The following is a 22,874-nucleotide window of genomic DNA, read 5'->3' as shown; positions in this document are numbered from 1 at the left end:
CCACACTGGTATTGAACAAATTACTAAACTAAAAACATTATGGAAATTAGAGCTGGAATTCCAGTTTGTTCCATTGATCTTAATAAGTTTGGGGAACTTACTTGAAAATAATTTCTGGTCCTGGACGGGTGAACATACCAATAGACTAAGGCCAACCTTTAATGGGGACTAGCTTCAGTTAGAACCTTGCCCTGGAGTTTAGGACTATAGGCGGCAGGGTACAGTCAAGAGATACAAGATTAAACATAAATTTGACAAGTTGTTACCCTGTTTATACAGTGGTAGCCTCAGACATATAGATTCCTTGGATTTTTTTGGACCAGTCCTTGGGCTGCAAATATCAGCAACAATAAATGGCCCTGACAGCATTGCTCTCAAATGCAGGTTATGGGATATTTGTCATGTCCAGGGCTTGGAGTTCCTTATCAAGTGATTAGAATTAGTAAACCACAGTGGAAATAAATAAATCCCCAAATGACAACAGGACATGGCTTCTATGACTTTATATAGACTATAATACACGAATCAAATCTTTGTTACAAGACACTAACTCTTCCCTCTCCCCAATTATGTTTCCATATAGTGAGTGGTACAACTTAAAACATTCCATAGGAAGAATGGTAAGATCCTAATGTAACAAATGCTATGAGGAAAGACAAATCTTATTTGAAGCCAGTTTTATTCCTATAGATGACCATCAGCTGATATTGTTTCTTGGCTATGGTATTTTAGGTAACAGCCAACAGGGTATTCTTTATAAATAGTTTGCATGGCTGCGTAAATTAAAAACCTGCTATAAATGATCCTATAGATTGGGCAAGTAATATTGAAAAATAATTACAGAAATGATGTTATGGCTTAATGTTAATGTGCAAAACAGCTGTCCAATTAATTCACATGTATAAGAAAATTTAATAATGGAGCACTAAGCAAAGTTGATAAAATCTTCACTCACACACAGACCCAAGAAAGGTATAGACTTTTTTTTTTTAAATTGGTTCTGGCAAATTTTATGTAGGTTTAGTCTAGAGAATAGCCAATGAGATTTCTGTGGTTCCAACAACCTCCTGTGTAATTGAGAGAAGTTATTCAAGAACTCAGGAGCAGAATAGGTTAGTAAGCATCATAGAGAAACTATGCACAGTGTTTGCACTGTGAAGGATAACTAGTGAGGATACAGCAGCTTGAAACTGTGGTTATTGCAGCTCGAATTGTTTGAAGAAGATACTGAGCAATAAGGTCCGAGGAATGTTTTATTGAATTATTGTTCAACTGATACTTTCAATCTTTTATTACACTACAGAAAGATCCCCAGACCTGCATAGCTGCAGTTACTTGGTTCACTGAATTGTAAACTGTAAGTGAATTTAGTGCTTGTGAAAAGTGTCTGACAGTCCTGGGGACTGAAGTTTTAGCTTCAAAAGAAAGGTACAGCACAAGTGGCAGTATTAGAAACTTCATACCATCCAGGCAATATACTTTAACCCTGCCCTGGAGTGAGGTCAGAAAGAGAGTAATTCAGTCTCCATACTTACTCAGCACTTGGCTTTTGATAAGACTACCAAAAATATGCTAAATACTTAGTGCCAACTGTGAAAGTGTTATTTTAATTTATATGGACTGAGATTACATACACACTTCACACAGGCCATTGACTAATCCCTCAGATGCTAACTTTTAGCTTTTACCAACCAGATTGAGATTTGAACCAGTGATCTAGTGGTCAAGGGTTCCACATCCACTTACGAATTCCTTCAAGTTACCTTTGTTTAGGATCCCTTATTAAGTAAACTACAATAAGACTATGAAATATTGTACAAAGTGGGAAGCCATTTCTGATCTGTTCCCTTTATTACAAATGGTGCAGCATCAAGTTTTCAAGTCTGTTTTAAAATGACACACAATTGTCCAGTTTTTTTTAAAAATTGAAACGATACAAAATACAAATGCCCATGTTAATGATACTAGTTCAGACATTACATTCAAAAACATTGAAAAACAAAACATCTCCAGTTATAAACATGAACTAATAGTGTTATGGAACCCTGACTTCTATCGCTAATCCGTTCCTTTCTGTAACACACTCCACCTCCTGGGTTGCTTAGCCTTTTACATTGTGCAAGATTTGTCTGTTGGACCTTGGGAAGGAGGGGAAGGTCCTATGGTAGGATTTGTTTTTGGAAGAACAATGGGTTTTGGCCTCAGAGCTGGGGGTTTTAGCTGCACTCCCATTCTGGGGGCCACCATGGGCTTGAAAGTACTCATGGTATCACTGGAAGAACTAGTGCTACGTCGAATCTGAGGCTCAGTGCTCCTTAGCACTACACTATGGAGAGGGCTTAGTGATTCTGTGGAGGTGGCCAGGCTGGGTGAGTTTTTCATTTGTTCCAATGTATCCAGCACCACGTCGGGGGCGTGTTTCGCAGAGCTCTGACGTTCCAACTCACGGAGTTCATTCAGAGCGGTGTTCATTGTCTCTTCAATATCCTGGTCAGAGCAGAGAGACAGAGCAGCAAGTCATTAAATACTGAATGCAAAGGGTAGTTGCCGAGGGAGAAGTCTGTGAAATGCATGACTTCAGTTATAAACCATCCATTCATTTCTAACAAATATTATGAAGCAGTATTAAGCCCATTTACAGCCCAGAGCTGAAGAAGAAGGTTCAAAATCTTCTCCCACAACAGAAGTTGGTCCAGTAAAAGATATTACCTCACCCACCTTGTCTCTCTATTATCCTGGGACCAACATGGCTACACCAACACTGCATGTATTTACATCAACCTCATTTAAAAGTGGCCTTCCTGAACAAGATGGCAGCTTGGGTTGAACATAAATTAACTTAATGGTAGAGGGTCAAAATTCAGTTAGGCCATTAAAAACATACTCTGCTGCTTGCTGTTAAATTACTATTAAGAGAACAAATATTTGATGATTGATTTGCAACAATATTTAAATAAATGTAAAGCCTAAGAGCTTATGTGCTATACTCCTCATCTTACCCTGAAATATTCAGGAACAATACTCTAGCACAGGGATTTTTTTTAATGAAAGTAAAACTGAAGTTGGAAAACTGACTTGGACATCCAATTTGGCTTTGAAAATCCTGGCCTATATAACTCTCTTTTTTTAAATAAAGATGTAATTCAAGACAAATGGTAAAATAACTGTGCTTTTGATAACTTTCAGTTAGGTGGAGAGAGAAGTTGGTGGTTAGTATTAAGAATTAGGGACATCTTGAAAGATAAAGGCCACCTTTCCAGCTTTTAAAAATGTTTGTGGCAGTGAGCTCTGCTTGCTTATATCACAATTTCAGGGCAACTGCACCTGTATTGCCCTTCAAGGGTACCCATTCTATGCTTCTGGTTCCCAGCCATCACCTCGTTTGGGTGGGGACCCGCATCTTGTTCCCTCCTGACTGGTGGATCTTTAAGGTTGCACAGTTCCCTGCCTACGCTGTGATAGCCCCAGTAAGCCAGACTGCCTAAAAAGGCCAGCACCTGCACTGTGCTTTCTCTCTAAGGGCTGTGACCAGTGTAATTGCCAGCAGTTATAAGCTATCACACAGCTCTTTCTAAGCAAGCATATTTATTCTTAAGGTAAAAGCATTACAAAGAAAACATAAAAGTTCACATAAGCAGGCAAAAAGTTTAGCAGAGGGCCCTAGTAGGATTGGGGCCCCATCTTGGACAGAAGGTCCTGTCAATTGCTGGATCAGACCCTATGTCAGTTTAAACTCAGGCTATTTATCCAAAAGTCCTTTCTTTGTCGTTAGTCTCTGGAGAATCTAGTTTGAAGTATATATGTGAGCCTCCCAAGGAGCTGGCACTTCTCTGCGGGGGTTATAACCTGGCTGATTTGCCTTAATCATCATCCACTGTTTTTAGTTCCGGGAGGAGCTGCAGTAGCCCCCCCCGATGGCGTAGAAAACAGTCAAACCATTAATTTAAAACAATGGACCTTAAGATACTGCATGGAGTTGCAATATCTGTCACATCTCCCCCCAGAAAGGTTACATACAATCCCAGCCCACAATAATACGAATCAGTTCTTTTGAGAATATTGCAGGAAACTGCCATATATGTAAGCCCCTTCATTTTCAGTTTAAACTGATTTTTACTAAAAAATTCCCAGGCTTTACAAAAAGTATTCATTTTTTTTTCTGATTTTCACCCTACTTTTGTATCATTCAAATTTATAAAAAAATAACTTGTTTTAGTAGGCAAATACAATACATTGCATGAGATATGTCTCAATACATTAGTCTCTGTGTATATGCAAAGTTGCCTGTTGAAGTAAGACTATGTATTAGTCTAGAAGATACACACAGTAGACAGACACACATGCAAACTCTGAAGTGCATGCGCATCTGAACCTACTGATGAATTTCATGCCCACCACATACATATTTCAAGCTGTTAGCAGATAATGGTTAAAGATCTGACACTAAAATGGGAAGAAAATGAAAATCTGTATCAGAAGATGTTTCAGTACACAAGGAAGTATTCAAAAGTTTTAAAAATACAAAAAGGATGAAGTTGAGTGTATGCGCGGCAAATTGTGAGGCCCAATTATTAAATGTAAACAGTTCTAAGTCTACAACAGTAAACTGTTTATTCAAATGAAAAGTTTTATTTGAGGATTAGACCTATATTGTTTTCTTAAACTCAGAGGTGGCATTGTGTTTTGAGTTCTGCTTTAGTTCTGCAGCAAACCACATTGAATAACGGAATTCAAAGCATTAATCTACAGAATATTTTTTTTCCTCTGTCTTTCTGTCCACCAAAACAAACACCTATATTTACTTAAAAAAATTAATAGTTTTTGCACTGGTTTTCACCGTTTTTTGTTGTGGTAATAAACACTGATAAATTCCCAGGAAAAATTAAAATAAAAACTGAAAACAAAGGGCCCTACATATCTCTTATGACTTGTTCATTCAATAGATTTTTTTTTTAACGTATAAATGATGATGTGCCCCCCAATGTCCTCATATTTGTAGTTTAAATTTTAAGGAAGACAAAGAAGAATATCAGACATGGTTAGAAGTTGTCATGCAAGATACTGTTTAGTGAGATCATTTATGAGCATATTTCCATATGTTTGTTTTGCACATTTAGATTTATTCTTAAAGTACATCTGCTAAAAGGACATGCCAAGATTGGGTTTGTGGTTAATTTTTCAGTGTTGGTGAGGCACAAGTGGGTTAAATAAGAAAACTGTCAGGTGTTTCACGCTTGTTCACAGCAGCATTTACATGATTTAGTCAAAGTTCAAGTTCTGTCTCTGTCTGGTCTAGGTGTGTACAAATTTAATTAAAGCCAAATAGGGCTGTGCATAGCTCCTGGGCAGTAAATAAGTAACATAGCTTAACCTAGTATTTAAAAGCTTAGAAATTGTTGAAATAAGAACAATGAAAATTGATGTCTGCGTCATTCACAACAACTCTCTCTTCCCCCTTCATAAGCAGCAGAGACTTTGGAAGCAAAAGTTACATGACATTTTGAAATGTCAGTGCAGGATTATTTTAAATGCTTTTGTAATCAGATGGTAATTTGAGGGTGTTGAGTGTTTACATAATGACCATATTTTAAACTAAATGAGCTTTGAGTAGGACAGAAGTATTTATTAGCCCAAGATATGGCTATTACTGAGTTAGCACACTTCAGTAGCACAGAATTAATAACTTGCTTCTTGGTGCTATCTGTCTCTGCTATTCTATCCCTCTCACCTCTATGCTGCTGAGAAAGACTAGCCGCCTCTCCTACATATACACGGATGGCACAGTCTATTTATTCAGATTTATTCGCACTTTCACCTAGCATGTTCCATAGGCACAACTACAAGAGTTAAAAATCTCTACATTTATACAAAAACTATGTTAAAAAAACAGACTGAAATGCAAATTCCTATGTTTTCAAGTGACTGAGGACATTAGTAGCCAATTGGAGCACAGATTTGCATACTGTAAGATTCAGAAATAATCGCACAGTAATTATGAAAGCTAACCCCACTTCCATCAGAGCACACGGGTTTACATAACTGAGAAACAGTAACTGTACATTATCCCTATGTTCTGAGTGGCACAGAGTTTCATTTCAGTACAACTGAAAATTATTTCACTGTAATGCTGTTGCAACTTTTATTCCTATTGGCCCTCCTTTCTCCCATGATTCTTTAACACATCTCTGTCCTAGGCTCTCATGGCAAAAAGTTAAGTGGGATACTTTTCTGATACAGCTTTTAAATAAAAAAATAAACTCTCTGTGTTGTGAAAGTCAAATGTTCATTTACATCTATTTGACCATGCTCCTCACCAAGGCAAAGAAAAGAGACCAACCTGAGCTATTGACTCTGGGTCCAGTGGCTTATGGTCATTGAAACCTGGGTATTGACCAGATGATGTAGATCTTCTAATTGGAGGACTATCAGTCTTCTTTAGTGAATCATGCCTACTAATGTTGGTGAGGCTGCCATGCCCAGGTCTACGTCGTCTTTCGGGGCTGTCTGCGTTGAGGTTGCGATTGTGAAGAAGGGCTCGAGGACTGCAATGACTTGCCATGTTGGGGGAACCTAGCTCCACTGATGAGTTGGTGAGTGTGTGTGGTGGATGTACTGGGCAATGGCCATCACTGGTCCTGCCTGGGCGTCTTAGAGGAGGTGGTTCTGATCTCTTTCTTTGCCTACACAAATGTAGAAATCATAGGATAAGTTAGCATTTTTAACAAGGTGTGTGTGAAGAAATCCTGCCACTGCATGAGCCCAGAAGCAATCTAATGGCTGCAAAGCAATGCAGAAATGTTGCTATGTTAACCTTACCTTCCTAAATATATGTCAGGATGACGATCAGTTGGGGAGTTCATATCCTTGGATGAGGACTTGTCCTCAGTTATTGGCCCACTGCTGGCTTCACTGTCTGCTTTTTGGCTCAACGTATCTGAGAAGGTATCATCCCTGAAAGGAAGATATAGATTGAGAAGTCACTTTCCAGGAAGTAGGACAGCAGGCATCATGGCTCTTCTGTTTTTGTCCTCTTAGAGAATTAAAACTAGACATATAATTGCATCTCCAGCTGCTGAACTCTCATTGATGACCTATTTATTTATTGACTTCACTCATGTCACCTCTTGCCCAGTTTGGAGGCAAAATCTCCCAGGTGTTTATGAGCCTTCAAAGCAGTCTCACATTTGGGAGATACCCCACTAGCTAGTTCAACAAGCTTCTTCCCAACAAGGAGCAATCACTCAAGTATATTATATAACTAGACATGCTTACATATCCTGCACCACTATATATTGGTGAGGTACTAGGCCATCAATTCCATTATGCCTTCCTTCCCACCAGTCTTCAGATGCTCGATGATATAAAAGCAGGGAGGCTCCTTTTTTGAAGGAGAGTTCTCGTGCAGATCTTCCAATGTAGTCAAACTTGGCTATCGCTTCTATAGGCTCACCTTCTAGGGAGAAAAAGTAAGATCTCAGACTCCAGAATAGACTTATCTGTTTATTTCAGTGTTGTAAAATGTAACCCCTCAGCATTCATATCCAAACAAAGCTTACACATGTCAGATATTGAACCAAGATCTACTTCAGGCAGTGGCCATGTCTGTGTGCCCCAAGTATAAAGCAACTGGGCTGCTTTTAAGACCTCTAGACAGAGAATATGAGAGAGAGAGCACACAATACATTCAATGCTCAACATTTGAAAGTGGGCGGAGCTCTTCTCTCCTAATATAAAAAGCTATGTGGTGGGTGGGGAATAGTTACAGGCAATAAAAAAAAAAAAAACATACCTGAGGGAGCCTGATAAATCAGGTGAACAAGCCAAAGAGATGTGCCACAACAATCAGCAGTGAAAAAGGAATCAATAGATAGGGGTTTCCTCAGCAAGAGTAGACATGAGTAGAGCCCTATGCGGATATAACATTTGTATTCCCATCTGATCCGCAAACATGGTCCGTGGCTATCCCCAGGTTTGCAGGGCTCTAGGCCTGAGCTGTCTGATGAGTCAATTTAATAGCTTTAGAACTCTATTAGAATTTCTGTCACTTCTGTGCTAAGAGTGCAGATCCAGTGTAAACCTCGTATTTTACAAAATACAGGGACCTGTTCTTGGGCCTTCTCTGGTTTCTTTTGAAGCTCCAGTTTGTGCAAAGCCACCAAACACTTGACAGATCCAACTCCTTTAGGAGTACATCTGAGTATGAGGAATCATTGTATGGCATAGAGCTGCTAGGATAGTTCTGTTACACCCCAGTGTATGGGGCCATAGCTAGGTGAAAGAGGACAAAGTGTAGGTGTCCCTCTGCTCCCAGTGATCACTGGCTGCTGGGATGGATTCTGTGAGCAGCCAGGCATAGGCTACAGCAGTTTTGACTGGCCCCTGCAGAAAGAGTGAGTGAGTGTGTGTGGTAAAGCTTCTCCCTCCACAAGAACGGATTTTAAAAACCTTATCTTCATAGAGATCATTTTAAGGATGAAAATGAGAATTAAAACCTCCCTCCTGTCAAAACTTCCTGATATATCAAAGTTCATAGTGACAATGGCCCCTATCCTATAAGTAGATATGGTTCTGCTAACACCTGTGCGGAGTCCACTGACATCAGTGGGCCTCTGTGCAGCCTCAAGGGTCCCTTGTGGGCATATCTATTTGCAGAATTGGGGCCAACGAGTATAATATCTTAACTGATGTCTTTGGAGCTGCTACTTTGTCAGTTGGACCTTGATGGAACAGCTACGATTTTATTGTATGATGTTGGCAATGTCTAGTTTGTTCTAAAAGTTATGAAAAACTAATGTCTGTGAAATCACATTTGTCAGGTTAAATTTATCTCAGTATCAAAATACCAACCAAAGCATTAAGAACTTATGCCCGCAAAATGTCAGTTTTCGAATTATACATTTTGTTTGCTTTGAGTAGCTCAAAAATAAAGCCATTCAAAATACCTTATACAATTAAACCAAAATTTAGAAAGAAATTAACAGCTAGGCTGATGACTGCCGTATCACGTCTTAGCTTGGTGCAAATTTAAATTGCTTCATTGTAATACCCTGAAAAACTTGGTTTATAATGAAGACTCCTGCCCCTTTATTATGCATTAATGTTATGTGCTGGAATGTCTTTAAAATTAACTTCCATCTTGCAATGTGGAAATATAATCCTTGTGCCCTATTAAGGTTACAGTTTGCAGCTATTTCCAAATAACTTGCCCAACCTGTAGAGGACTGTCCTGTAGTTGGCCATCTTTAGTCAATCAGGTTAAAAACTTGCAATAGTTCAGATGACAACTTGTTTAGAGTAGTCAAGACCAGCAAACATTGAAGAATTTCAGAGAGGCCTACACACCACTAGGTGAGGCAGTGAAATTCAGTGTTACAAATGCAAAGTAATGCACACTGGCAGGAATCACTTCAATTACTTATACACATTGCTAGTTTCTAAATTAACTGATTTATTCAGGAAAAAGACTGGCTAGCTTAATGAAAACTTCTGCTTTTTTGACCACCAATGCACACTGAGCAAACCAAATGGTAAGATGTATATAGAATAGGCTAGAAAATATTAGTGAAAATTGCAATGGCACTATATAAAATTAGCGGCATGCTCTCACCTGGAATATTGTGTTCAGTTCTAGACACCCTATCTAAAAAATTATGTAAACAGAAAGCAAAGAGGACCAGAGATGTGACAAAATGATTATAAGTATGGAAAGGCTTCCACCACTTGAAGAGAGACGGAAAAGATTGGGACTATATAGTTTAAAGATGAGACAAATAAGAAGAGACATGATAAAGGTATACAAATTAATGATTAGTTATGAGAAAGAAAATCAAACCCTCCTGTTTATCTGCATCATAATACAAGGGGATAGTCAATGAAACTGAAAGGCAACAATTTAACATCAGAAAGGAAATATTTTTATACATATCACAAAGTTAGCCTTTGGAGCTCACTGTAAAAAGATATTCCTCAAATTTGGACCTCAAGATTATCTAGTCTATTTCCTCTTCCCCCCCCCGGCCGAATACTGAGGCAGGATTAGCTCATAAGTATAGCTAGACCAGATGCTTGTATGAATAATAGGAACATGCTGTTACATTATATAAGATTAAATAAAAGGGGGGGGGGGGTATAAACTCCCATACTTGAGGGCACAAGCCAATCTCTAATTGATGGGGGTTAAGAATAAACTTCACCATAGTCAGGTTATTTCATAATTGTGTATTCAGGGTTTCCTTTCACCTTCCTCTGAAACATAGGCGCCAACTTTCTCTGGCCCCACCCCGACTCCACCCTGCCCCCGCCCCCATTCATAGACTCATAGACTTAAGGTCAGAAGGGACCATTATGGTCATCTAGTCTGACCTCCTGCACAATGCAGGCCACAGAATCTCACCCACCCACTCCTGTAACAAACCCCTAACCTATGTCTGAGTTATTGAAGTCCTCAAATCGTGGTTTAAAGACCTCAAGGTGCAGAGAATCCTCCAGCAAGTGACCAGTGCCCCTCGCTGCAGAGGAAGGCAAAAAACCTCCAGGGCCTCTGCCAATCTTCCCTGGAGGAAAATTCCTTCCCGACTCCAAATATGGTGATCAGTTGAACCCTGAGCATGTGAGCAAGACTCACCAGCCAGACACCCAGGAAAGAATTCTGTGTAGTAACTCAGATCCCACCCCACCTAACATCCCATCACAGGCCATTGGGCATATTTACCTGCTAATAATCAAAGATCAATTAATTGCCAAAATTAGGCTATCCCATCATACCATCCCCTCCATAAACTTATCAAGCTTAGTCTTGAAGCCAGATATGTCTTTTGCCCCACTACTCCCCTTGGAAGGCTGTTCCAGAACTTCACTCCTCTAATGGTTAGAAACCTTCATCTAATTTCAAGTCTAAACTTCCCAGTGTCCAGTTTATATCCATTTGTTCTTGTGTCCACATTGGTACTAAGCTTAAATAATTCCTCTCCCTCCCTTATATTTATCCCTCTGATATATTTATAAAGAGCAATCATATCTCCCCTCAGCCTTCTTTTGGTTAGGCTAAAAAAGCCAAGCTCTTTCAGTCTCCTTTCATAAGACAGGTTTTCCATTCCTCGGATCATCCTAGTAGCCCTTCTCTGTACCTGTTCCAGTTTGAATTCATCCTTCTTAAACATGGGAAACCAGAACTGCACACAGTATTCCAGATGAGGTCTCACCAGTGCCTTGTATAATGGTACTAACACCTCCTTATCTTTACTGGAAATACCTCGCCTGATGCATCCTAAAACCGCATTAGCTTTTTTAACAGCCATATCACATTGGCGGCTCATAGTCATCCTGTGATCAACCAATACTCTAAGGTCCTTCTCCTCCTCTGTTACTTCCAACTGATGTGTCCCCAATTTATAACCAGAATTCTTGTTATTAATCCCTAAATGCATGACCTTGCACTTTTCACTATTAAATTTCATCCTATTACAGTTTACAAGGTCATCCAGATCTTCCTGTATGATATCCCGGTCCTTCTCTGTGTTAGCAATACCTCCCAGCTTTGTGTCATCCGCAAACTTTATTAGCACATTCCCACTTTTGTGCCAAGGTCAGTAATAAAAAGATTAAATAAGATTGGTCCCAAAACCAATCCCTGAGGAACTGCACTAGTAACCTCCTTCCAGCCTGACAGTTCACCTTTCAGTATGACCCGTGGTAGTCTCCCCTTTAACCAGTTCCTTATCCACCTTTCAATTTTCATATTGATCCCCATCTTTTCCAATTTAACTAATAATTCCCCATGTGGAACCGTATCAAATGCCTTCCTGAAATCGAGGTAAATTAGATCCACTGCGTTTCCTTTGTCTAAAAAATCTGTTACCTTCTCAAAGAAGGAGATCAGGTTGGTTTGGCACGATCTACCTTTTGTAAAACCATTCCAACTCCTTCCCCAAGTCCCCACTCCAACTCCCCTCCCCTCCCTGCCCCTATTGGATCCCTTCCCCAAATCCCCGCCCCAGTCCCGCCTCTTCCCCCAGCACGCCGCGTTCCCCCTCCTCCCCCCTCCCTCCCTGCCCTGCAAAACAGCTGTTTCGCAGTGCAAGCGCTGGGAGGGAGGAGGAGCAGGACGCGGCGGCGTGCTCGTGGAGGCGGCGGAGGTGAGCTGGGGCAGGGGGGCGGGGCCACGGGGAGCTGCCGGTGGGTGCTCAGCACCCACAAATTTTTCTCCATGGGTGCTCCAGCCCCGGAGACATCTGTGGGAAGTTGCTGCACTGGGAACAGCTATTTGAACTGTTAATCTACGGACAGTGAGTGAGACTTCTGAGACATGCTATTTATGTGTTCCTATGTAACATACTCTTTTCTCTCAGAACAATGTGGTTTATAGCTGACATAGTTGCTTTCCTTAATGAAACTCTTGTATTAAGCTCATATAAATTGATCTTTTATTCTGATAGCAACTTTCATTATCAAAAATGTGCCCTTTACTTGAACAGCACATTTCTGCAGCAGACAGTTCTCAGATTTTATTTTTCAAATACTAATTCACTTGTTAACAAGTAGAACATTGACAATTAATATAAAAATACCTTGACAGTTCCATTTGGACATAAAAAAAAAAGCCAAAAGATTTATAATGTCAAGGTTATTGAGAAGGGGAGGGAGCCATTTCACAACTAAAGGAAAGGGAATAGAGCTAATCAATAGTTACAAATCTATGATTTGTAACTGAAATTCTGCATGATACTGAGCCATGGGGTCTAACAGTAAAATTAAGACAGCTCAGAGGGAAATATAATTATATTGCTCTGTCCTTTACCTCGAGGCATTTGCTAACTATGGCAAAAAATATATGATGACATCTGAGATATCACTAGCTATGATCCCTAGTGATTCAGACAAAGATGGAGAAGGAGAAATATTAGGACAAGCTGAAGAACTGTGGGAAGAGCTCTAGGGATTCTGTTCCCAGTTTTGTACTTATGACCTCAAATTCTGCTAATATTATGACTGCCATTCAGTGACACATTATGGTGCCTTTCACGTAAAAATCACTGTAAATAGCTCTGTACAGGTCCAGCAGGTGGTAAGGGGAAAGATGTAAGAAAAACAAAGGCTAGTCGCTATTTCTATCCCTGCACTTTAAGAGCCAACCACAGCATTAGCCTTCCTCTAAAGGTGGCAGTATGAGGGTGGGGCTATGCCATCCCACCCCAGTGCTAGGGTTGCCAAAGCCAGACATTCCAGCAGGAGTGCTGGAACCTCCCCCATCCCGTCTCTTCCCCCGGAGGCCCTGCCCCCGGCCCACCCCAGTTCACTCTTCTTCCCCCTCCCTCCGCCCCCACCCCCCGATTGGGAGGAACTCACCTGGGGGCTGGGAGCTGCAGTCACCCAACATAGGTAGGAAACTGTCAGGTACCCTTTTCAACTGGACTTTCTGGTCAAAAACCAGGCACCTGGCCACTCTACACCCCACACTAGTGAGGCAAGTGGAGCTGAGCCAGCAGAATGAGAACGTCCACTGTACCTTTCACTGGGTGCATCAGAGCAGCCCCTGTTCTGTGCTCCCCCAATTCTCCCACATGCATTGTGCTTGTCTTAAGCAAAAGACATCCTGATCCCTATGCTCTCTTCTACATCTTAACAAAGGGCTGTGGCTTTACAGTAACAATCTATCCTCAAGTTCGCTGGCAGTTCTCTCACTGGAAAACAACAAAGGGAAACAAGGCTGTGAATTACTGTTACAGCAGAACTTGGCAAAAAGTTGATCATAGTATGAATTATTTTAGAGTAGTCATATCTGCAATGGTGACCATTCAGGGACGCAACAGCACTAACTCTCAGTCTTATTTGTCCTTTAATACCCCCATCTGTGTGAGAACTACTTTCTTGATTTATAAATGTAAGGCATCATAAGTGGTCAATGAACAGCAATAAAAATGTTAGCATGTTTGTGTTTTATATCAGGAATTACCCATGTGTCTGAGACTTCCTCAGGAAATTCTCTTATTTCCTTAGGAAACAGATCTAGTCAACTTTTATATTCATCCAACTAGAGTAAAATATCTTCAACGTTAAAGAATTTCAGAAGAAAATTGCACAAAAACTGCTTATTAAGCATAAAGATGTATCCCCTGAATCTTATACTCTTTTCTAAGAGTTATTTTTCAGGCGAATGTCTGAGGCACAAGGTGAACTCTTTGAAATGCACAAAAGTTCATGTTTTCAGATTTAGGGGAAAAGGCTATTTAGCAGGAATGCTCTTCTTTTAAGTAGAAAATGTAAATAAAAATTCTTATAGTGAAGGCTTTTTACCTTTACAAAAAACTCTTCACTATGACCTGGATTCAGAGAAGCATGTGAATAGCCCCAATAAAGTCACTGTGACTACTCACGTGTTTACAGTTAAGGATGTATGTAGCTTTTTTATACTTCATCATTGTATGCCCCAAACCTTCAAAGGATAGAGGATAAGCTAATTTTATCCCTACACTTTTATATATACTTGCCTTATTTAAAAAAAAATATATTTTAGCTTTGTAATTCCATAAATAAACCTTTACTTTCCCCCACAGTTGCTCAGCCTTGTTATTATATACAAACTGACTTCTTGTAGGTATAGAAAGACTTACTTGTAATTTAACCTTATACAGCAAGTAGTTCTTATAGTGAAAATAATCAAAACAGAAAAATAAATCCTCTTGCTTTTAATTATAGCCTTTGGATTACATTTCAATTGCCCAATATTGTTATGGGACTAGAGGGTTTGAGAGAAAAAATCCCTTCAGTATAAAACTAACTAGATTTACAACATAATAATACATTTTTAGAGTAGGCTCTGTCCAGCTCCTAACAGAGGAAATGCAAAAGTACAATATGTCCAGTTAGTAGTAGCAAGCTCAGTTCAACATTACCTTACTCTCCTACACATGTATATCAGGATCCTGGTGTGACAAACTAGTAATCAATAAATCTACTGAATTCAAAAATTTCCTTTAGTGGAAGCTTTCCTGTTCCCCCACAAAAGATCAATTATCTGAGCCTTGTGATTCAAGATCTAAGTAAAATTGTTACCAATCACAGCGTATGGTATTGCAAACACATTTATTCAAGGGACAAACACACGAATGTGTGTGCAAAAAGACAGTTAACAGCACCAGTTCGATGAAAATACCCACCCTTCATTATAAAAAATAACTTATCTAAAGGTAAACCTTTTTACTGGTGGAAAAACTTGATTAGACCTAGCTGATTAAGTGGAGGCCTCTCACTTCATGCACTGGTCTAGTCACACCAACTACGCTGTCGTCATCTTTGCCCAAGCATTACCACAAGGTTCAAATCTTTGTGTTATCTTTTCCCCCCCATTAAATGCACATCCACAGCATGATTGTCCACTTTCTGTATTCAATTCACAAAAAGTAGCAAACAAAGGAATGGCAAAAGCTAGGATTTAATTGCTGGCCATTCTGATAAACAAAACTAGATGAAGTAATGTAATCCTTTCTTGGCTACCTCTGCTCCACTGAGAGTTACTCGAGTCAATTTTGTCTCAATCAATAATGCTATGCTACAACTTTACTACAGTCATTGCATCCAGGATTGATATCAAGGCACAAATGAAGTACCATACTACTTTCAGATGGTCAAGATTGCCTGTCCATGCTTTTCAGGTGCCATTTAATATTTTACAATTGTGTACAAAGGGATTAAAAACAACTTTTGATTGTTGCATGTTTTTTTCCCTCCGTTTCATTCTCATGTGCAGGGAAAAGTTTTGCAGAAATGCACATTTATGAATCTGAATTTCCATCATTTACACCTCTGTATGTATGTCAGAAAAATCAAGTTTTTCTTCGAGGATCCTCCATCATTAAGTTTCACCTCCTGATCTGTCATCCATTTAATCCTGAGCATTTCATAGGAGTCTGAAATAGTCTGTTTTTTAGCAACATGAGAAACTGTCTTATAAATTAGTATATGAGGGGAGGCGGGCAGAGACACATACTACCAAGTTGTGGCTGGTGCTCAAAATAAATGGTGGGTCTGGGGCTGGCAACAGGATCCTTTTTCCAATCCTTGAAATTATTATTTTTGACCCCACACTTGGATATTTCTGATCTCCTAAATAAAATCAATGATACCATTTTGGCCTCTTACTCTTCCCCACTTTGTCCCCGGACAAGCTCTTCTGCTGTAATTGCCTCCCCTGCTCCTTCTGAAAATGCGAAGGAGGTCTTCCTGCACTCTGCTGCTTACCTTGCCCCCTTGAACAGGTCCTCCTGCAACCACTTTTTTATTTTCCCCCACCAGATTACAGGCCCTATCTGCCTTCCCTTTCCTGTTTGGTCCCAGGCCCCTGATTGGTTGCCTCCTTGTTATCACAAGCTGCTTTATCCACTGTGCTAACCTAAACCAGGGAAAGAGGCATCTGCCACTAAGGGCTTGCCTATATGGGGAAATATATTGTCATAGCTATAGTGGAGTAACTATGCCATTATATTTCTCTATCTAGACAAGGCCTAAGTCTTAATTTGCTGAAAGAAAGAAGAGGAGATTTGATAGGTGATGCGTATCCCATTGGGCCCTCACTGCCAGCTACGATGCCTAGGCCAGCAAGGGTGAGCATGAGCCAAGATTATAGTGATGGCTTTGGTTTAATAGTTTTGGGGGTCCTTAAATCCTCTAGAAAGTTGTGTTTTTAAATATCAAAATATAGCATATTGAATGCAATTCTCTAAGCTAAAATATTCAAAGACATGGCTTGGATCAGTTTATCTTGTGCAAAAAAAGGTAAAAGGCCACTTAAAAAGGGAACATTACATCAGAACGTAATTTGTGCTGACTGAAGTAGTTTCCCACTTGCCCTTCCTGTAACTGAGCAAGCCAGGAAAGGTGCAAGGAAACAGCTGGCGAAACACAGATGCATAAGAGTGAAAAACAAACAAAAAATTGAAGATTAAAAATGGAGGTGTAAGCAGCAGAGCATCCTCCCAGAAGTAATTTAGTTTCAATTGAGAGACAGTGAGGAAAAGAGAGTATCTCCTGCATGAAAAACCTGTAAATGTAATTTATTTAAAAGAGGATTAAAGGTGTAACATAAAGAACGTACCATCTTCACTGGTGTGGGGCTCTGTACTGGCATCCTGGTCCACTTCCTCTAGTGTACCATGTTCACTATAAGGGCTATCACTGCAGAAATACACAAAGTTAAGCAGGTACAGGCAATTAGCACATGAAGCCGTGCTTAATGGATGCTATATTTGGCATAACCCTCCCCCCAAGCTAACAAGAGTAATCTATTTCTATAGCAAATATCACTTAAATTTTCTTATGAAACAAATAGCAAATATAAAATGTGTGTATGTATAGGCTGTCAAATGATTAAAAAAATTAATCACGATTAATCATGCTTTTAAACAATAATAGAATACCATTTATTTAAATATTTTTGGATGTTTTCTACATTTTGAAATATATTGATTTCAATTACAACACATAATACAAAGCACAGTGCTCACTTTATATTTTTTATTACAAATATTTGCACTGTAAAAAACAAAAGAAATAGTATTTCAATTCACCTAATACAAGTACTGTAGTGCAATCTCTTTATCATGAAAGATGAAATGTAGAATTATGTACAAAAGAAATAACTGCATTCAAAAACAAAACAGTGTAAAAATTCTAGAGCCTACAAGTCCACTCAGTACTACTACTTGTTCAGCCAATCGCTCAGACAAACAAGTTTGTTTACATTTGCAGGAGATAATGCTGCTCACTTCTTGTTTACAATGTCACCTGAAAGTGAGAACAGGTGTTCGCATTGCACTGTTGTAGCCAGTGTTGCAAGATATTTACGTGCCAGATGTACTAAAGATTCATATGTCCCTTCATGCTTCAACCACCATTCTAGAGGACATGTATCCATGCTGATGTTCTGCTCGATAACAATCGAAAGCAGTGTGGACCAACATGTGTTCACTTTCATCATCTGAGTCAGATGCCACCAGCAGAAGGTTGATTTTCTTTTTTGGTAGTTTGGGTCCTGTAGTTTCCGTATCAGTGTGTTGCTCTTTTAAGACTTCTGAAAGCAGGGTCCACACCTTGTCCCTCTCAGATTTTGGAAGGCACTTCATAATCTTAAATCTTGGGTTGAGTGCTGTACCTATCTGTAGAAATCTCACATTGGTACCTTCTTTGCATTTTGTAAAATCTGCGGTGAAAATGTTCTTAAAACGAACAACACATGCTGGGTCATCATCCGAGACTGCTATAACATGAAATCTATGGCAAAATAGGGGTAAAACAGAGCAGAGGACATACAATTCTCCCCCAAGGAGTTCAGTCACAAATTTAATTAATGCATTATTTTTTTAACAAGCGTCATCAGCATGGAAGCATGTCCTCTAGAATGGTGGCCGAAGCATGAAGGAGCATATGAATGTTTAGCCTATCTGGCACATAAATACCTTGCAATGCCGTCTACAAAAGTGCCACGCAAATGCCTCCTCTCACTTTCTGGTGACATTGTAAATTAAAAGAGGGCAGCATTATCTCTTGTAAATGTAAACAAACTTGTTTCTCTTAGCGATTGGCTGAACAAGAAGTAGGACTGAGTGGACTTGTAGGCTCCAAAGTTTTACACTGTTTTGTTTTTGGGTGGTGTTAGAACCAAAAAAAATCTACTTTAGTAAGTTGCACTTTTGTGATAGAGATTGCACTACAATACTTGTATGAGGTGAATTGAAAAATACTATCTTGTTTATCATTTTTACAGTGCAAATATTTGTAATCAAAAATAATATTAAGTGAGCAGTGTACACTTTGTAATCTGTGTTGTAACTGAAATCAATATATTTGAGAATGTAGAAAAACATCCAAAATATTTAATAAATTTCAATTGGTATTCTATTGTTTAACAGTGTGATTAAAACTGCGATTAATCACAATTAATTTTTTAAATTGTGATTAATTTGAGTTAATCGTATGAGTTAACTGTGATTAATCGACAGCCCTATATATATATTAGTTAAAGTCAGAAGCAATGTAATCCTCAGACCATGGTATAAAATCATAATTGTTACAGGAATTAATACATCTTCCCTTCAGATATCATTTCCATTTATTTAAATGGATAAGAGGGTTACTAGATATTTCCCTTCTAGCAGTACTGAATTTAGTGTATATATGTCTGGGCTTAATGGTGAAACCATTATGAACTGAAATTCTTTATGGAACCCTTCAACAAATGCAAGACTGGGACTACGCCATCTGGCCACAAACTCCCAATTGTACATGTAGACCTCTGTCAACTACTTGATGGTCACATATATGATAGTTCTCAGAATCCTAAATTAACGCCATTGAAGTTTTCTAGTTAGGAAACCCTGGCAATCATCATGGTTATATTTGCCCCACGTGTTTCACAGTACCACTTTCCTGTGAACCTTCCACGCATTAGAATTTTTTTTATTTTCATATTTCTTTTATTTATGCAGAACCTCTTATATCATGGGAGTCATTCATGTAAAATGGAGTCCTAGCATTTTGGTATGAAGACAGAAAGATAATATTCTGACTTACCAGTAGTCATCTCCAGCCATACATTTTTCATAAACAGGGCCATCTAGCTCTTTAGCATCTGGGAAAATAGCCTCATGATGGATGATGATCGTTTTGATTATTTCATTCACATGAGCTTGACATGACACCTGGTCTTGTATGTCTGGAACAGGCATCAGTGTTGGGCCAAAACATATGGCCAAGTTATAAGGATCCATCATGTTCTCATCACTGTACTGAGAAAGGCTTTGGAAAAAGAATCAAGAAAAAGAAAGACTTTTCCTCTGTGACTATCCTAATTCTGAAAACTAGCACAGAACAACCTTAAATTGTCAGCACAATGCAATGTTCCCCACCCTTTTTGACACTTAGTCCTGTACAACATAGCAAAACAAATGAAATTGTTCTTCTATTGTCTGGCAATATACAACACTGGGAGAATTTAGAACAGACAGATACTGGGGGAGGGGGAGATTAATTTGAATTAATCATTTTTTAGCCATGGAAAACTTTACTAAGGGACTCTGTGTGATCTACAGTAAAGACACTGTTCTAAGTTTAAAAAATAAAAAATGCAAACAACCATCGGTGAGATAGAGCTAAGGGCTTTCTGAGGGAAGGAACCCTCCCCGCTTTACTATGAAGCCATGTATATAACAAAATTTCCAATATCGGAAACAGAGCATAGCTGACCACAAGATGGTCACAGAGGGATCCTCTGGTTACTATGCCATGCCACTCCACCTGTCTGTTTCTATCGGAGGCCGATTTTTCAGAGTGTGGCTGGGGCTTTCCTACATCTTGCTGAACCTTGGATTCCATGTCATCCCCTTGGAGCTACTGCTTGTAAGTTATGTTAGAGCAGTGGCTTTCTGGACTACTGTGCCCCTTTCAGGAGTCTGATTTGTCTTGTGTACCCCAAGTTTCACCTCACTTAAAAACTACCTGCTTACAAAATCAGACATAAAAATACAGAAATGTCTCAGCACATTATTACTGAAAAATTGCTTACTTTCTCATTTTTACCATATAATTATAAAATAAATCAATTGCAATATAAATATTGTACTTATATTTCAGTGTATAGAGCAGTACTAACAAGTCATTGTCTGTATGAAATTTTAGTTAGTACTGACTTCGCTAGTGCTTTTTATGTAGCCTGTTGCAAATATCTAGATGATTTGATCTACCCCCAGAAGACCTGTGCGTACCCCCAGGGATATGTGTACCCCTGGGTGAGAACCACCATGCTAGAGGACCAGCCTGATGGATACCTGGCCCAGAATTACAAAGGCTACCTTTACACACACCACCTTTCCCCCTGCAAGTTGAACTGTGCGCTCTTCAGCAGTAGCTGAGGATTGAGGTTTACAGCTCCCCAGATTAGTCATTTTTAAGGACTCAGGACCCAGTCCCACAAGGCCTGAAGTCCCGTAACTCCCATTGATTCAATTCTGCTTGGCACCCTGCAGGATTAGAGATGCAGCTGCTATGTTTGCCCATCTTTAAATATACCAGCTTAAAAGGCTTTAAACTATACTTTCTAGAGAAAACATTTGCTGCATAGCAACAGCATTGTGACATCAATACAAACTGAAAAGAGTCAAGAATTCTAAACGATCCCCTCCAATCCCGCAAAATCTGCTTGTAAAATCAGTCATGCTATCCCTTTTTTGTGTCATATTTTGTTAATGTACTCTGTGCTACTCTGAGATATCATAAATCTTGTTCTACAAATTACAAAGGAGATTTAGTCACTTGATTATTCATGAACTATGCTACATAGGTGGTTATAATTGATTTATGAAATATGAAAGGCTACATGCTGTTGCCTCTCTGTTCTCCATAACACACAGTTGGTGGAATATAGTACAAGAGACTTTTTATTTCAGCAAAGTGTTTTTTGTGCAGCCCCAATAGATCCACTCAATTTTGGAGCAAATATGGGCAAAGGAGGAATATGCTAACTAAGGGCCTGATCTCTCAATCACTAAGGGTATATCTACACTAGAGCTGGAAGTGTAAATTCCAGCTCAGATAGACACACCTGCCCTAGCTTTGATCGAGCTAGTGTACTAAAAATAGCATAGCCACAGCAGACTGGGTGGTGGGAGGGGCTAGCTGTCCCAAGTATGTACCTAGAGCTTTGATGGGATTGTACATGAGATGGCTAGCCCATGCAGCTGTGGCTACGCTGCCATTTTTAGCACACTACGTCAGTCTACCTGAGCTGGAAATTCCACCTCCAGCTCAAGTGTAGATGCATCCTTAGTAAGCATATCATCATCTAGTGCTGGTAGTAGGTCCATTGCTGCTGGGGAATGGGAGGTAAAGTGGAGACTGGAGGATTGGGATTTTACTAGGGTGAATGTAAAATTAAGTGAGGAGAATGAGACTACCAAAGAGCAGCAATGATTGTGGATTAGTGACGGCTGAGGTCAATGAATACTGACCCAGACCATATAACATGTATTACCTTTTATAATCCTGATCCACGTTAGGTGATTGAGGCCAGGAAATAAAAAGCAGTCTTACATGCACCGCTTGTTGTCACACCCTTATTGTAGCCATTCTCAAGAGATACAGCTGGGGTTTTTCAGGTGGAAAAAATAACTTGGCCCAAATCCTTATATTTAAAGACTGTGTGTGTGTGTGTGTTTGGAAAATCACTTATTTGGTGATAAGTACAATGGAGGTTAGCCTCAACAAATATGTGCACACACAATTAAAACCTAACAACGAAACCCGTAGATTTAATATATTAACATTTAATAACACAGTTTATCATTCGCATCCTGGAAGATATAGTAGAAGCTCAACCCAAAACACACATTACAGTGCTGAAGGAAGGGAGGGTTTAAGGAGCAGCAGAACAGAAGTCCCAGGAGGCAGGCAGTACAGAAACAGAAAAAGCCAGAAATAGGGCAGAACACTGATCAAAGAAAGCATATCACAGTGCAAATACCAGGACTAGGAAAAAAACAGAAAAGGGACACAGGTAAAATAATCTTTTTTCCCCACACTACCCTTTCCTCTGGCCCAGTTTTCCCCCTCAGAATGGGCCAGTTTCTGATACCCCCACCCACCTCCCCAACAACTGTCTCAGTGTTTCAGTATGAAGGGAAAGAGGTGGGGTTCCTGAGCACCTGTAGCACCATGATTATTTTGGGCAAGAGCACCAGTGAGGGAATTTGGATCTTGCTCCAGCACAGCATCAAACCACCAGCTCGCAGGTGATTTGGCTGTTTGAGTATGTTGCATTTTTTCTAATCAGAAAGTTAAAATCAGCTTAAGATAGGAGTGTAGCTGAAAAAGTTCACGTCTAAATTATG

At 39.5% G+C, this 22,874-nt stretch overlaps 1 protein-coding gene across 1 annotated transcript in view; it reads right to left on the bottom strand.

Moving 5' to 3' along the window:
* Positions 1 to 2,109: 2,109 nt before the first annotated feature.
* Positions 2,110 to 22,874, bottom strand: part of SRGAP1 (SLIT-ROBO Rho GTPase activating protein 1) — a 233,214-nt gene continuing 212,449 nt past the window's right edge. Inside the window, exons 17-22 of the mRNA XM_065423765.1 lie at positions 19,564 to 19,788; positions 17,090 to 17,169; positions 7,273 to 7,453; positions 6,817 to 6,951; positions 6,338 to 6,680; positions 2,110 to 2,487 (exon numbers count right to left, since the gene is read on the bottom strand). Coding sequence (XP_065279837.1) covers positions 2,110 to 2,487; positions 6,338 to 6,680; positions 6,817 to 6,951; positions 7,273 to 7,453; positions 17,090 to 17,169; positions 19,564 to 19,788 — 1,342 coding nt within the window. The remainder of the gene's footprint in view (positions 2,488 to 6,337; positions 6,681 to 6,816; positions 6,952 to 7,272; positions 7,454 to 17,089; positions 17,170 to 19,563; positions 19,789 to 22,874) is intronic.

This window comes from Emys orbicularis, chromosome 1 (genome assembly GCF_028017835.1).
Source record: "Emys orbicularis isolate rEmyOrb1 chromosome 1, rEmyOrb1.hap1, whole genome shotgun sequence".
Lineage (NCBI taxonomy): Eukaryota > Metazoa > Chordata > Testudines > Emydidae > Emys > Emys orbicularis.
Note: the sequence above shows the minus strand (reverse complement) of the source record. Positions and strands in the feature narration are given on the sequence as shown.